Raw genomic sequence first — 14,419 nt, forward strand, 5'->3', positions numbered from 1 at the left:
CACAATGCAGAGATTTCGTTAATATGGGATTAATTTGCATAACTAATGTTAAAACCAAATTCTGCCAACTGATAGGTCTTTACCACATGTATGCAGTATAACGTTGTATAACCTATTTGAGAATTCTCTTTACGTGTCTATCTGTTTGTATGTCTGAATATTTGATGTCTTCAAAATGAGAAAGTCTAGATAGATTGTAATGATATTTGGTATGAGAGTAGGTCTTTGGTATACAATATTCAATGTCGATTATAGGCCCGCTGATGGCTTTCCCTCGTATACGAGCGTACATTTTTGTAAAGTTTTGTATGTGCTCCATGTACTACTAACACAGATGTACGTAATTGAAATGCATTCTTGTTGTTTCGACAGCCTCAAAGGTTTTCACCGTGATGGCACAGTCATCTGGATACGACGATCCGGTTAGAGTCACGTATATCGTCAGTAACGGACAACAGAGTGGTGAGTATGCCGAGCAGGGGAATTGTTTTGCTTCTTGTTTTTAGAATCATAGCATGAAGAGGCTCTATTTTCATTTTTCAACCGTAAGAAGAACTGAGTAGGTACTAATTTTCAATTAGGATAAATCAATCCCGAATGACACGTAGAGCACTTGATTACGTTTGAAACATCAACAATTATTTGGTAGACCAAAAAATCCTGTCGTCCAAATGACTAAGAATTATTAGTAAAATGCATGATTAATAATGAGCATCAATTTCTTTTATAGCGTTAGGTGGGCGGGGGCATCAGGCGTATATTTTGAATGAGCGGACCGGAGACGTTTTGGACAAGGCTTCCTTCGACACCTATGCGGGGGGAGGCGGCGCGGCTGCGGCAAGACAAGTGGAGACCTTTCTGGAAGGTGTTGCAGAGGTAATTATAGTCGATATACCGGGCACTACTACAAGAAGGTCTGATATTGCACTATTTTGAGGTGGGTTTTTTTCAAAGCTTGAATCCGTAGAGCAAATTACCTCTTGAGCAAATGACAAATCTGTAAGTCTGTAAATGATTTGAACACTCCATGGCCACATAGTTCTCTTCTGCTGGCAGCTGTATTGGATTTTTAAACATAACCTACGTCTATAGTGCAACAGCTTTAGTTTTTTTTACCTATTACAAATACTTACTGAGACTTAGAACCTCCTGTTCCTTATCAAAGACATATCGCACCGTGTTTCAGGTCTGACTTACCATCATGATCGTTTTAACAAGCATGTCTTTTGCAATTGCCGTTTCTACAAACTTGATAACTTGCAATAACCTGTCATAATGAATAAATGGCATACGAACGATAAAAATGTCTAAACCTAACAACATTATTTGAGACTTTCCGATGACGTTCTGACAGGTCACATTTCAGATAATTTCATATCTCTTTCATCGCTATCCCCATTTTGCTGCAGGGTCGGATCATAGCAATCGTTGTCCATGACACCGGCGACTCCCCAGTCAATCTTGCACCGTACGGATCTAAAATTACCCACCTAGGTACTATATCCCTTTGTTAATTCCTTATGTACAGGAATATGGCTTCTGAGCTGCAAACGACACATTAGATGGTGTGTTACGCCAAAGGGCGGTTATACCGGCTATACAGATACAGATACAGACCCCAAATCCTACTTACTTTAGGCAGACGGTTTTTTGTAGGTCTTGAGACGATAAGAGAGATTGAGTCAAAAATATTATATTATTGCTGAACTGGAGAATCGATACGCTCCTAGTACCTATCGGGTTCCTGTGGAAAGAAATACGCTGCTGCGTAGTCGGCGCAGAGAAAACCTAAATTTTTCAAGACAAGATAAGAAGATATGCTTACCTTGTTTTTCTATAGAGACAATATGTAGATGAAGCGTTTTTGTGTACTAGGAGTATGCAGTGGCATTTGAAGGAATGAATATGTTTTAACATCCCTTGACAGGATTAAGAGAGTCCTATGCCATGATCACTCAGAAGGGAGAGACTCCATATTGGTTCGTGGAGCGAAAGAGCGCTATACGTGCAGGACCAACTATTGTAGAGACGATTATACCAGGTAACGGTAAAGAAAACGCAATTTCGCTTGAAATTCAATACGAGTTATTTATATTTACCCTAGGCCTGCAATCGGTACATTTCTTTAATCGACGTAAGATATCTACACGGATATGTACCGAGTCATTTCTTAGATAGGTGATTAAGCCATCGCGGCAATTTCAAACTGTTATGATGATAAAGCAAAGAAGTTCAACAAAAGCATACACAAAATAACGTCCAGTGTTGTAAGTATAAAGGGGCAAAGCTTTCAATCATTGATGGAAGTATGAGATCTACGAACTCTTGTTTCTTCTGTGAAACAAACGAAGCGTCGGATCGGGGATGGAGCTCCATTTCAGCGATACTCGTCACGCGGTAGCAAAAAAAGACAGGCGTCTGTACTGGCACGAAAGGCTGACAGAATGAGGAAATAATGTTGACAAATGGATGCGTGATGTGTTTGGGAACAAGGGACAAAATAACCGTTATTATTGATTCATCAAACAGTGAGTCACAGGCTGACGGTTACAACAAGTGCTCCTGCGCTTTCTGGGACCACTAATTCATTAACAGTAGAAATCTTCTCTGACGTTTGCGATGACGTCTGTGCAACAACGACAGTATCAGGACTCACAGCAAATGGGTGAGTACAATGATATACGTGAGGACATTTCTTATGCACAGAAAAAAACTTTAAAGTCTTTAACTAGCTATAGAGTTTGATTGCATTTGGATACTTGCTGGTAACAACGTGTTTTGGAAATAGTTTTCCTGCATTGTGCATACACTATATATGCACTAGCCACTACATCTCTTCAGAAATTTACATCATATAGATAATACAAGTTTAGACCCGTCCTCGCTTAAGTTACACCTGTCATGTTACAACATAACGTTCTCTTCTCCTTATAAATCCATGGTTGTATTTTCCCACATGATCAACATCAAAGGACTGAGTACGATCGAGACTTTGCCGCTTCCAATTTTGGTGATCCTTCACGGCTTCGACTTACTAGTTCGGGGAGCGACAGGGTCTATCTAGACTGGGTAAGTTATGATAATGTGAACTCCGGAAAGTATGCAGTTCACTCATATCCATTTACTTTGACACTAATTTTGAGTATGTTGATACATAATAAACATTCTTCATTTCAGATTGACGTCTACAACGCTTATACCGAGCGCTTCTACCACTTTTCCTGTCCCACTAACGGCTGCCAGTTATCCACTGATCCCTCGGAGGGTAGCAGACAACTGGAAATGGATGTTGATGGTTAGTCCTTAAATGACATGTGTGTATCTTGAGTTGATATGAGACAACAAAATAATGTGAGCCACAAAGCTTGGTTTTGAAACCAGTTGACGCGATTTGGAGCCTTATCTTGCAAGAAATAACCGGAATATACTATGTTTGCGGACTGTGTAATGTCATAACACTTCAGGTACTATGTGGCATCAGTGTACATATCTAGTTCAATGTTGCTCTGATAAGCGACATTGCAGGAAGTTGTGCAGATACGATATCGGATACGTTTCAGCAGTAAAATACGTATATCGTAGACGTATATTTGCTATTTTTTTGTACATTTTTCAATACGATATCTTGACACGGAAATGGTGTTATACGTATTACAACCCACAGACATCGATGCCTGTAGAGTGAGCAACCCCTGTGACAACCAGGCCACTTGTGTAGATAATCCCTTCCCTGCCCTTGATGCAAATTGTACCTGCAACGCTGGATATACAGGAGATGGTCTCGCTAACGGAACTGGATGTTCAGGTATTATTTTTCTTGCTCTTAACTTACAATCAGTGTCATCTAAATTGGAGAATAGTTTTATATAAATCATGTACTTCTACTACTACTACGTCTACTACTACTACTACTACAACAACTTCTACACTCTGGCCTATACTACTACTGCTACGATTGCTACTATTGCTGCTTCTACTATTAGAGTGGACTCTGGGATTCGATTTCGAAAACTTGATATTTCTAAGAGTACTGTTTCGTATTACAACCCGCAGACATCGATGCCTGTAGAATGAATAATCCATGTGACACCCAGGCCACTTGTATGGACAATCCCGCTCCAGCCCTGGATGTAAACTGCACCTGCAACGCTGGATATACAGGAGATGGCCTCGCTAATGGAACTGGATGTTCAGGTATCATGTTAGGTCCTAAAAACTCTACCTTTTGTCATTTGAGTGAGAATTGAAACTGGCATGTACTTCTTGCAAGACTTCGTTCACATTCGGTGACTTGAGTAATTAGATTGTTGTTATGGTTATCATTTGTTCTTACTTCCTAGACATCGATGCCTGTTTGATTACATCTTGTGACGCCCGGGCCACATGTGTAGATAACCCCACACCATTCCTGGATGCAGTTTGTATCTGCAACTCTACGTAATACTATACAGGAGATGATCTAGTCAATGGAACTGGGTGTTTAGGTAGCATTTGTACCTTTCGTACATCAGTAAGCACCTAGCCGTAGATCTTGTCCATTTGAGTTGATATCCGTTTTGACACATACATTCATATCGTTATTTTACCGCTATTGTATTTTTTCGTGACTTTTTTTGTTTGAGAGAAATGCTACTGAAATATGATTTGTAATAGATTAACCCCTTTCTAGTGCAGCAAGCAAATCTGGGATCATCAGGTGACAAAGACCCCGTTCACACTCATTTTTTTCAATCGCGATTGAAGTATAATCGCGATTGTTCGATCCGATCGCGATTGAACGCAAAGAAACTTTTGCGTTCACACTGCTTTTCGCAGTGGATTAAAGTACGCCGTGATCCGATCGCGATTGAAGCACGATTGAAGCATGCTATCGGCGATCATCTGGTAAATGTTGTTGTCCTTGTTGTCCTTGTTTTGTGTCTATTTTTCCGCTAGACATTGTCACTTGGTGCGGTAAATGTCCCTCTTTCGGTGACATTTCCCCAGTTTGGCCTGCACCTCCTCTCTCCCCCAGATTGCGATGAGGACCCTGGTCTCCTCATCGCGCCATCTGCCACCAGCTGAAGTTACTTACGGAGTTTTATTCTTCTTCTTGGGCATTGTTGACGATGAAAATTTGTTGTTGTTGTAAAAGAGCGATCTGACGTGCGGATTGGGTTTGTTTTCCCGCGCGATGCGAACTATGACCCCACGTACCCGCATGTATGACCTCCCATCCCCGGAACCAGCCGAAATCTCCGCCGATCGCGATGGAATGAATCGTAGTTGTGTTCACACTCAAAATTTGATAGGATTGGATTGGATCCGATCGCGATTAATCCAATCAAACTACCTCCGGAGGTAGTTACAATCCAATCGCGATTGGATCGTTTTGGATCGTTCCAATCGCGATTGGGAGCGTTCACACTGAAAAAATCAATCGCGATCGGATCGATTCAATCGCGATTATACTTCAATCGCGATTGAAAAAAATGAGTGTGAACGGGGTCAAAATTTGAAAAAGTTTTTTTTTTTTTCCTACCATGCAGACATGAAGCCTTGCAGCTTCATACGTTGCCCAAGACCACGCATCGAGTTAACGTTACCACAAGACCGGAGCTACGTTGAAGTTGACTTCGGCGACTACGTCCTGGCTCTTAACGATAAACTGCAAGAGATGACGCCGTTGTTGGACGCAGCATCTGACGCCACCTATCCAATAACAAAGTACCAAGTCAGCACAACCACGATGCCATCGTCAGCCGGAGAATACTTATTCCCCCCAGTACGATTCGGAGCTTGTAACGACACGTGTGATTTAAGTGTGATTGTTAAAGGTAGGATCATCAGGATACGTTTTAATCATTTGGATAAACATTAGATAAATATTTTCTTTTCTTTTACGATTTTATCGAATGTGATTTATCTATCAATTCATTTTTTATCGAATGTTACATTCTGCCCTCTTTACTATACCATTGAATACTACATTGCTGTAGAAATGTACATATACACGCATTTCTTAGAGTTTTTTGGGGAAAAATCATAGGCATATCATTTTCTTTTTCGACGATTTTTATGCAGACAAAGCAGCACCACAGCTATCGAGCTGTCCTTCCTCTTACCATCATCTCCAAGGAGACAGTTGCCGCGATGTGAATGTCTATGACTACTACAGTAACACGACGATGGCATCGTGGTTTTGGGACAACGTTGGGATCAAAATCGTCCACTGCAAGCAGCCTACAATCGACACTATTGTGCCTGGAGAAACAGCGTCTGTTGCGTGCCAAGCGAAGGACATGGTTGGAAATCCTTCAGTCTACTGTAACATCACATTCTTCTGCCAGAGGCAAGGTAATGATGCACTTTTAACTTTATACCAACATAGGTTTGATATTGATTATAAAGGACCAAAGATACAGTCAAGTTAGGTATGTATCAACCACGGCCTATACATGTGTAATTAAATATATCTTTCTTTTCACTATTAGACATCCAGTCGAGGGAATTTCATCCGACGTTAAGCTGTCTGATTGAATGTGCATGTCTTCTAGAAAGAGACCTTACAATTAGAAAGATCTGGAAATTTATTTTACAGTTAAGATAAAATCAATCCAATTTTATTTTGTTCTATGATCATATTACTATAATTATGTTATGAATTGTTAAATTTATGTTATGTTTTGTTAATTTAGGTGGGGGGAATACCTTGTAATTTGTATAAGCCATCACGGCTTTTTCCTTCCCCCAGCACGTGTATTTGTTGTTCTATTATGTACTACAAACTGATTTTAATATGTGCAAATAAATAAACCAAAAATCAAATCATGCATGTGCAGTTTGCCCACCGTTGACGCCACCGGAGTTCGGAGCAATTGTCTGTCACGAAGATCATCAGGCGCGAAGATGTGCTCTCTTCTGTACGGAGGGGAAGTTTCACACAAGGCGTCTTCAGGACATCTTCAAATGTGAACTGAACAGCCCTTCCCCCAGATGGACTGGAGCAAATGTGGACCATGTCAGCTGCAGCGGTTAGTTAGGCCTATATTATTACTCATTCAGCCTTCTGAAACTCTTAGTTCATATTGAACAGGGCAGTTCACGAAGATATTGATATAATTCTTTCGGACTATGGAGAGATGTGCCATTGGCCTTTCGTCTATTCCGTACCTATTCCCTTCGCTGGGGATGTCTAATCGACAACTCTATTGTAGTCCGTACTTTCATAATAGAATCAAGACCGAGACTCATGCACTCAAAATGGCTGATCGATGAGGAGTCATGCAGAAGACAGGCAGAGATGGACAAGACAATACCCAGAGGACATACACGGATTTGGACTGCCAGTTATACACATGTAGTTTGTAGACATTACGCAGCCAACTATGTTTCTGTATCAGTGATATCCTATTTTCACATATAATTCGTAGACAGGGGAAGACACAAGCAAGCCTTCACTGTCAACACGACCTGTGCTCCAGATGACGAGAACTTCTACAGGGAAGTGAAGGAAACGTTGCGGGACGCAAATGACGGGCATCACTTATGTTACAACGTGTCTGACGGCGATTGTGACATTACAGTGTCCTGTGCAAATGACTTCGGGCAAGGTAGAAAGAACCTAAATATTATGACATCTCAAGTCTTAAATACTTCTAATCATGATGCAAAACGAAACAGTTGAAATAGAATCAAGGAAAAATGAAATAAAGAAAACTTGGCCAACTTCTTATTGTCAAGTTCTTAGTGCAGACGATGTGTGGTTGACTATACTACCCTCCTCCATAATGGCAAATTATAATGTTGTGTTATTGCTTTCGAAAATCCAGTGACGACTACAGCTGCAGCGATGACAACAAACACGACTTCACATTCAACGATCGACCAGACAACCAGTCCTAGTACAACTAAGGAACCCACCACCACTGGCCCACCACCCTTCACCAATATTACTACTGTAACTTCAGCCACAGCTCCAAATACAACCACCACATCCTCTCATGAAAACAACTTACGGATAACTCCAATAACAACATCTGCTTCTAAATCTCCTCTCATTTCAGCCTCTAACACAGTAACTACAGTAACTTCATCCATTTCTGCATTTACCACTATCACCACCACAACAACAACAGCTACTCATTCTCGAAGCGCGAAGGCCACGAATATGCAACTTTTTCTAACATCAACCTTTCTTCCGCCACGAGTTTCCACCATACCTACAGCCACCACCACGACCACCCTTTACTCTCAAACCGCTGTAACGACAGCGAAGACTAAACTTCCAACCGGCGCCATTACAACTGAATCTCCATCGAGCACCCTCGTTCCACAACTGAGACCAACCGCCACACCAGTGCCTTCCTCTCAGACTACCAGACCTACTGTATCTCTCACTACCTTAAGCACTAATAAACTTCAAGGTGCCAGCTCCCCATCGACCATTATTCCACATTCTTCTAAAGCTGGTACAGTCGCAGATAACATTCTTCCTTCTACACCTTCAATCGCCTCCGCCATGAAGAAACCTGGAACTGCTGTTACTAAATCCTTTCCTGCATCTCCTATCACATCAACTGTCGTCGCCATTAGCGTCATCTCTGCTGCAGCCGTTCTGTTTTTTCTGACTTTGATGTACTGGCGCATTAGGTAAGGAAGATTATAGTTCTAAACATTACCTAGGAATAAAGCTCTCAATTTCAGTACATCTTGCATATCTAACTTAGAACTTATAGACAGCTTGTTGTTTAGCTTAAAAGTTCATCTGTGTTGGTAGAACTCATTCTGAAACAAGTTTTAACTGTGATATCTGCATAACGTGACGTAATCCCAGCGGTGGATTGTGCACACCTTGATAAAGACTGGTGTCGTATAGTAGAAACTTTGGGTATGTCCAATTTTTGTGTTGGAAATTACAGTAAAAACTTATTTGTTTTGTTCAGTTTTCCTACTGCTAGACTGGTGGGATAGGAAATGCAATATTACCATTCTACGTATGAATAGAATTAATTCCTGACGTCTTTTGTTTTTGCACATACTTTTAGGTTGCGGCGAGTGAAGGTTGCGGACCTGCCAGCCAACCCGCATGGCGACAAAGATGCTCCCGTGGTTGAGAAATTCCCCATGTCCGAGTCAACTCAGAAGCCGAAAAGTGACGTGTTCGTTTGTAAATAACTGCGTTCATCACTTAAACGTTCATCTTTGTTGATGGAAACACTTCTCTATCATACTGCAATTTCCAACAGAAGTATATTTGGACTGAAATTTTTGACTGTACAACTCCAGTCATTTTGAAGGAATGAGAAATCCACGTAACGTTATGCAGATAGCACACGTGACTCGGTAAGCAGTGGATCAGACGTTGCAAAAGTCTTTGACTCTCCGTCTCTCTTAAGGGACGATCGTAAAGCCCTGATGTAGATGTTTGTTTAAAATTTGGGTAAGTCCAAATAATTGTGTTTGAAATTTCAGGTTTATCATATATGATATAGAAAAAAATTATTGTTTGTGTCTTAAGACAGTGATCGAGCGGTAAGTCAAGTACAGCCTGATGATTCCCTCTGATACCACAGAAATGGTTTTGAATGTGATGTTTGCATACACAGCTTGTAATGAAATATGCTTTGAAGTAAATTTGCATGTAGTAGTGATGAACATTGTAACATACATATTGTGAATCATACCCTTTATAGCATGGATTGAAGCGGATAAGATTGATTTATGTCGTAAGCACATTCCTTCCTATTAAGTAAGCTTATTTTTCATGGGACTATAATCTGAATGTATGTACCAAAGTCATCGTAGTCATCACGTATTTGAATTAAATAGATTTACATAGATTTACATCTACCACCAAATAATCAGTTATCTAATGAGATTTCACTTTGTCACCCCCACGGCACTTCTTACACATGAAACTGCAGCTGAGCCAAACCACTGTCGTTCCAGCCGAAAAGATGACAATAAGAAAACCAGCCACATCTAACAGGTAGTATTGATAGAGCGGTAGGTCCACGGCGCGGGAACGGAGATGAGGCAGTCCGCCATGTTTGATGACGTGTTCTATCCACCATACGAGACGCTCCATGGGTGGTTGTGGCTGGTCACGGTACAGACGGGAGAGAACACCCGCCCTTTCAGCGTACCTAGGGCACGGACGAGAGAGGAGAGCAGTGTACTCCGTTGTGATCAAGAATTTTTCTTGTAGTCAATGATGATAATACATAAAGATGGACAATTTCTACGTCATTGCAAATGTATTTTTCAGAGGCTGAATTACAATCGAGACAGAATAGTATATGTTATACGAAAGGGCCACAAGATATGCCAAAACGCTTGAGATGTAATACAGTTGTTTACAAGTAGCCCCCTTTTGGTGTCCCCATGACGTCACACGAAAATGTTTTATGCACGGCTCACTCTTTATCCGTTACAACGTGCATAAAGATCTCCAGATGTCCCTGAGCTACGATTCACTGTCAGACACTGACATACAAATAGCCTCCATATTGGCGTCCCTGTGAAAACACTCTGTGGACAGCTCACCTTTTATCTGTTATAACCTGCATGATGGCCTGGTACAGCTCGTCTGTTGTTAGAGTGAAGTGGTTCAGACTCACTCCGACTCCTCTGGCCACCATTCTGGCGGCGTTCCCTGGCTGGTCCCAGGCTATCGGCAGACACACCATCGGCACCCCGTGGTACACGGCTTCATACACACTGTTGCGTCCAGAATGCGTGACGAAAGCGCGAGTCTTCGGATGGCCTAAGTGATAAAAACAAACGAAATATGTTCTAACATATTTCTAACAATATTTACTGGAGGTATGAGATGTTGATATACCTAGAAGATCTATGAAAAAATAAACATTTGATGCAACCTATACCACTGGATTACTATATGTAATTGTAATCCAGTAGTATAGGTTGCATCAAATATTTATTCTTCACTTTCATGGATGACTAAATTTCACAAACGTACCAGACAATTCAAACTCTACAACTGGATAAAAATTCCGAGATGTACTTTCGGACTTTTCGAGTGACATCCATCACTCGAGCTCTTCTTCAGCGTCACAATAAGAAGATTTTTATCCAGTTGTAGAATTTGAATTGTACCCTAACCTTCATAAACGTACCTAGAAGATCATTTTGCGGCAGCCACTTCATGAGCCTGGTGTTGTTGCCGAGCCCGGGTGGACTCTCGCCGTCGTGCCGCCACACCACCCTCTGTCGGAGCCGAGAGAAGGCTGCCGCCAAGACTTCTGCGTGGCGCTTCGGCCACGCCGGGATAAGTGTGCCGAAGCTGACGACAACCACCCCGTTATTTCCGGAGCCCTCCACGAATGACTTTAGATCCTACAACGATATAACATAAAAGCTACGTTGAGGCCACATCAAGTTAATTCATGGATGACATCCCTTGCAGACTCTGCTACAGACTACAGCGAATAAATACAACAAAGAGATGGGGAGGGGCAGCCGCGCAGCAGCAAGATGTTTTACTTTCGAAATAAATAGAGTCGCAATGAACGTTGTAATATGAATTAAAGCGACAAGAAATGGCATGACATCCAGGAAGTTCAGAAAGTGATATAAGTGTGGTAGTATAGTATCATTACAACTACACTCAAAGCTACCACATTGGTGTCACTTCACTGAGATGAGGTCAACCTTTTGTGTCAACACAATAAGTAAGACCTTGAAGACGACACAGATCTGAGACGGATTAATTTCACAAGGCCACATCAAAAAGTCGACAACATCTACTCACTGATGGGCCCTATTAGAAGAGCAAATCGAACGTACAGATTAAAAACAGGTTGAGTGTATAACCATACCTCTGAAAGAGCAGTGGCATTTTTCACATGAAATCCGCCTACTTGCACGATGTTTGGCATGGATGGTTGGGGGGAGTCTAACAATGGATCTGCATTGTCCAGCCACAAATCGGTTTGCGACATGGCCCTGATAAGGGTGGCCTTTCCGTCACCAAGGTGCCTACGGGCAAGTTCGTCGTGTGTGCTAGCAGAAAGCCAGAGGAAAGCTGACGTTTGTAAGTGGGAAACAACGTTTTGTACTCTCTCTAGGAAGGTCATTGTGTCAACAAAGCTTGAATATGGCGATGGCACGTAGGAAATAGGACAGGGTACGCCTGTAGCTCTCGAGTCGTGGACCATGGGTACCAAATGGGCGACGTTTGGGATTTCTAGCATTGCTGCAAGTATGAATCCACATTGAAAAGCGCCGTCGGTAGCGATGGTATCATATCGTGCTGCCCTGAGGCGACCCAACAGGCTACTGTTTCCAACCAGCAGCTCACAGTGTTTCGCGGTCTGTCTGGCCCACGTATAGCGTAGCTTTAGCAGGGTAAGAAATGTGACTTGGCCATCATTCATAACCATCGACAATTCCTGGCTATCAATGGCCTGTAGTCGTGACAATGTTTCTCCGTCCTGAAATGTCTCAAATTCAAAATCGGGCCTTTCCATTCGCCGTCTTGCCACAATGCTCTCTGGAACAATTGCCGTGATAGCATGTCCCCTGCCCGCAAGGGCTTGTCCAACATACGCCAAGGAAAACCAGTGGCTGGAGATATCTGGCGAAGGCACAAACAAGACCTTCCCTCCATGGGTTCTCTGGTCAGCGAGGATACATACTAACATCGCAACAATACCGACGAAGGTACTCGAAAACGCCATTATTCTGTGGACGTACCTTGCAATTTAGTCCTCTACAGTCGACGTAGATCACAAATTTTTATGCCCAGTTTACCTCGGACTTGACTTGGGCCCGTCCAGTCTGGGTCGTGTCGCTAGCGCACCTCAACTTAGAAATCTCGGTCCTGTGTTAAGCCCGGATAGGCGAACATGACTCCCCGAAACACCAGCAGACCCAGATCGGCGGTAGTTTGGGAGCAGTCTGACCAGTTTTTAGGCCACGCCTATCTTTTGCGTGAACATGACCCGAATGTTTTGAAACTTTCAAAACAGTCGGCTTGCGCAGCCGAACACCAGCCGACCGACCCGAACACAAGCCGATCAAGGCGAACGCCAGTCGATCATAGCCGACCTAGATCCACTCCTAACCTTGATCGGGAAGCCATATCCGGCTAAGTGTAACCGGGGCTTTATGGTCAACGTTTTCACTAGCCTCTTGTCTGCCCTAGATACAAAAAAATTCTGAAATGCTGGCGAAACAGCCCCCTTCACCTGTCAAGAATGTGGTTCATAGTGCATAGGTTACAGCTGTTACGCAATCCCTGACGACACCCTGGGACGGTCCTAGCTAGGCACGTCATACAATGGCTTGCGGTAAGGTAACGTCATTTCGGCAACAAACCTGAGTTTGTCGAATTTCCACCTCCAAGACAAATTTAAGCTTTTGAAATGTTATGCAAATGACTTACACGTTTACATAATCTATGCATGGTGATGCTGACCTTTAAATATACTTGTCACAAGTACAAAATTCCCCTCATTTATCACTATGAGGTTGTGGCAATGGTCCAGGCCAGTGAGGGGTATTCCCCACCGTACTCAGAAAAGTGAATGACGTACCCCCTTGATTTGTTCACCCTGCCATGATCAGGTGTCAGTGATACGTTGCACTGTTTAACCTGAAACACAACACCACTACTGCAAACAAAGGCACTTCACAGGAGGTCACAGTTCAACTGTCGTTGCGCAACTCTGAAAGAGATGTGACCCGACGCACGTAAAACAATAGCTTGCGGTTACACTACTTCTACAACAACAGTTGTCTTATATTTTTTCGTTTACTTTTTTTCTTGTTTCTTCACAAAATCAAGATTTTGCAAGCACTATTTGTATATCGAACAGCTGAAGGGTAAAATCTTATGGGTTCTTAAATAATAATCTATGGCTACACCACCACACACAAAAAGGAAATGCGTTAAGGAACCCTTACAAGATGTGGCAAGTATGATATAAAACTGGAGATACAATAAAATGGATTCCAGGCTACTCTCAACAAAGAGACGATGAAGAGTGGTCTGGAGCAAAGTTGTGGGAAGCCCTGAATGTGTGACAGGAGTTTTAAACTACTTTATCTAAACAATGTGGAGCATGCAGTAATACAAAAAGAGTCTTGTAAGCTCAGATGACACGACAAAAGACTTTGGAAACTCTTTAGTATACACACAAAATACTGTACACTTTATATTCGGGCTTACATCCTAGCCCCTGTCCGAAGAAAATGATAGCAAAGGCAGCAAGCAACAAATTTAAGCTACATGTGTAAAGCGTAGAGGAGGGAACAATTTCATTATGTCAACAAAGGTTTGCACATGCCAGTTTGAACACAATTAGAGGATATTTGTTACACTTTGTGTTGTTATTTTGGCCTCTTTCATTGTTATACGATCACCACGTTGGCAACTTAAAACGTCTTGTGTTTTTGTCATCTGCGCTTGTAG

At 42.2% G+C, this 14,419-nt stretch overlaps 3 protein-coding genes across 3 annotated transcripts in view; 2 read left to right on the forward strand and 1 right to left on the reverse strand.

Annotated features, from left to right (window-relative positions):
- LOC136447874 (mucin-like protein) overlaps positions 1-9,821 on the forward strand; it is a 29,569-nt gene extending 19,748 nt beyond the window's left edge. The window contains exon 26 of the mRNA XM_066447336.1: positions 9,027-9,821. Coding sequence (XP_066303433.1) covers positions 9,027-9,156 — 130 coding nt within the window. The 3' untranslated portion in view covers positions 9,157-9,821. The remainder of the gene's footprint in view (positions 1-9,026) is intronic.
- On the forward strand, positions 598-3,158 carry LOC136435414 (protein O-linked-mannose beta-1,2-N-acetylglucosaminyltransferase 1-like). Its single transcript, XM_066428890.1, has 7 exons — positions 598-604; positions 731-876; positions 1,410-1,494; positions 1,928-2,041; positions 2,530-2,665; positions 2,973-3,069; positions 3,144-3,158. Exons 1-7 carry the CDS (start codon positions 598-600, stop codon positions 3,156-3,158), a joined length of 600 nt encoding a protein of 199 aa, XP_066284987.1.
- Positions 9,822-9,848: 27 nt separating the features above from the next.
- LOC136430452 (UDP-glucuronosyltransferase 1A5-like) lies at positions 9,849-13,207 on the reverse strand. Its single transcript, XM_066421099.1, has 4 exons — positions 11,823-13,207; positions 11,121-11,340; positions 10,528-10,747; positions 9,849-10,127 (listed from the first exon to the last, which is right to left on the reverse strand). Exons 1-4 carry the CDS (start codon positions 12,681-12,683, stop codon positions 9,851-9,853), a joined length of 1,578 nt encoding a protein of 525 aa, XP_066277196.1. The 5' UTR covers positions 12,684-13,207; the 3' UTR covers positions 9,849-9,850.
- Between the last annotated feature and the right edge of the window lie 1,212 nt (positions 13,208-14,419).

Source organism: Branchiostoma lanceolatum, chromosome 1 (genome assembly GCF_035083965.1).
Source record: "Branchiostoma lanceolatum isolate klBraLanc5 chromosome 1, klBraLanc5.hap2, whole genome shotgun sequence".
NCBI lineage: Eukaryota > Metazoa > Chordata > Leptocardii > Amphioxiformes > Branchiostomatidae > Branchiostoma > Branchiostoma lanceolatum.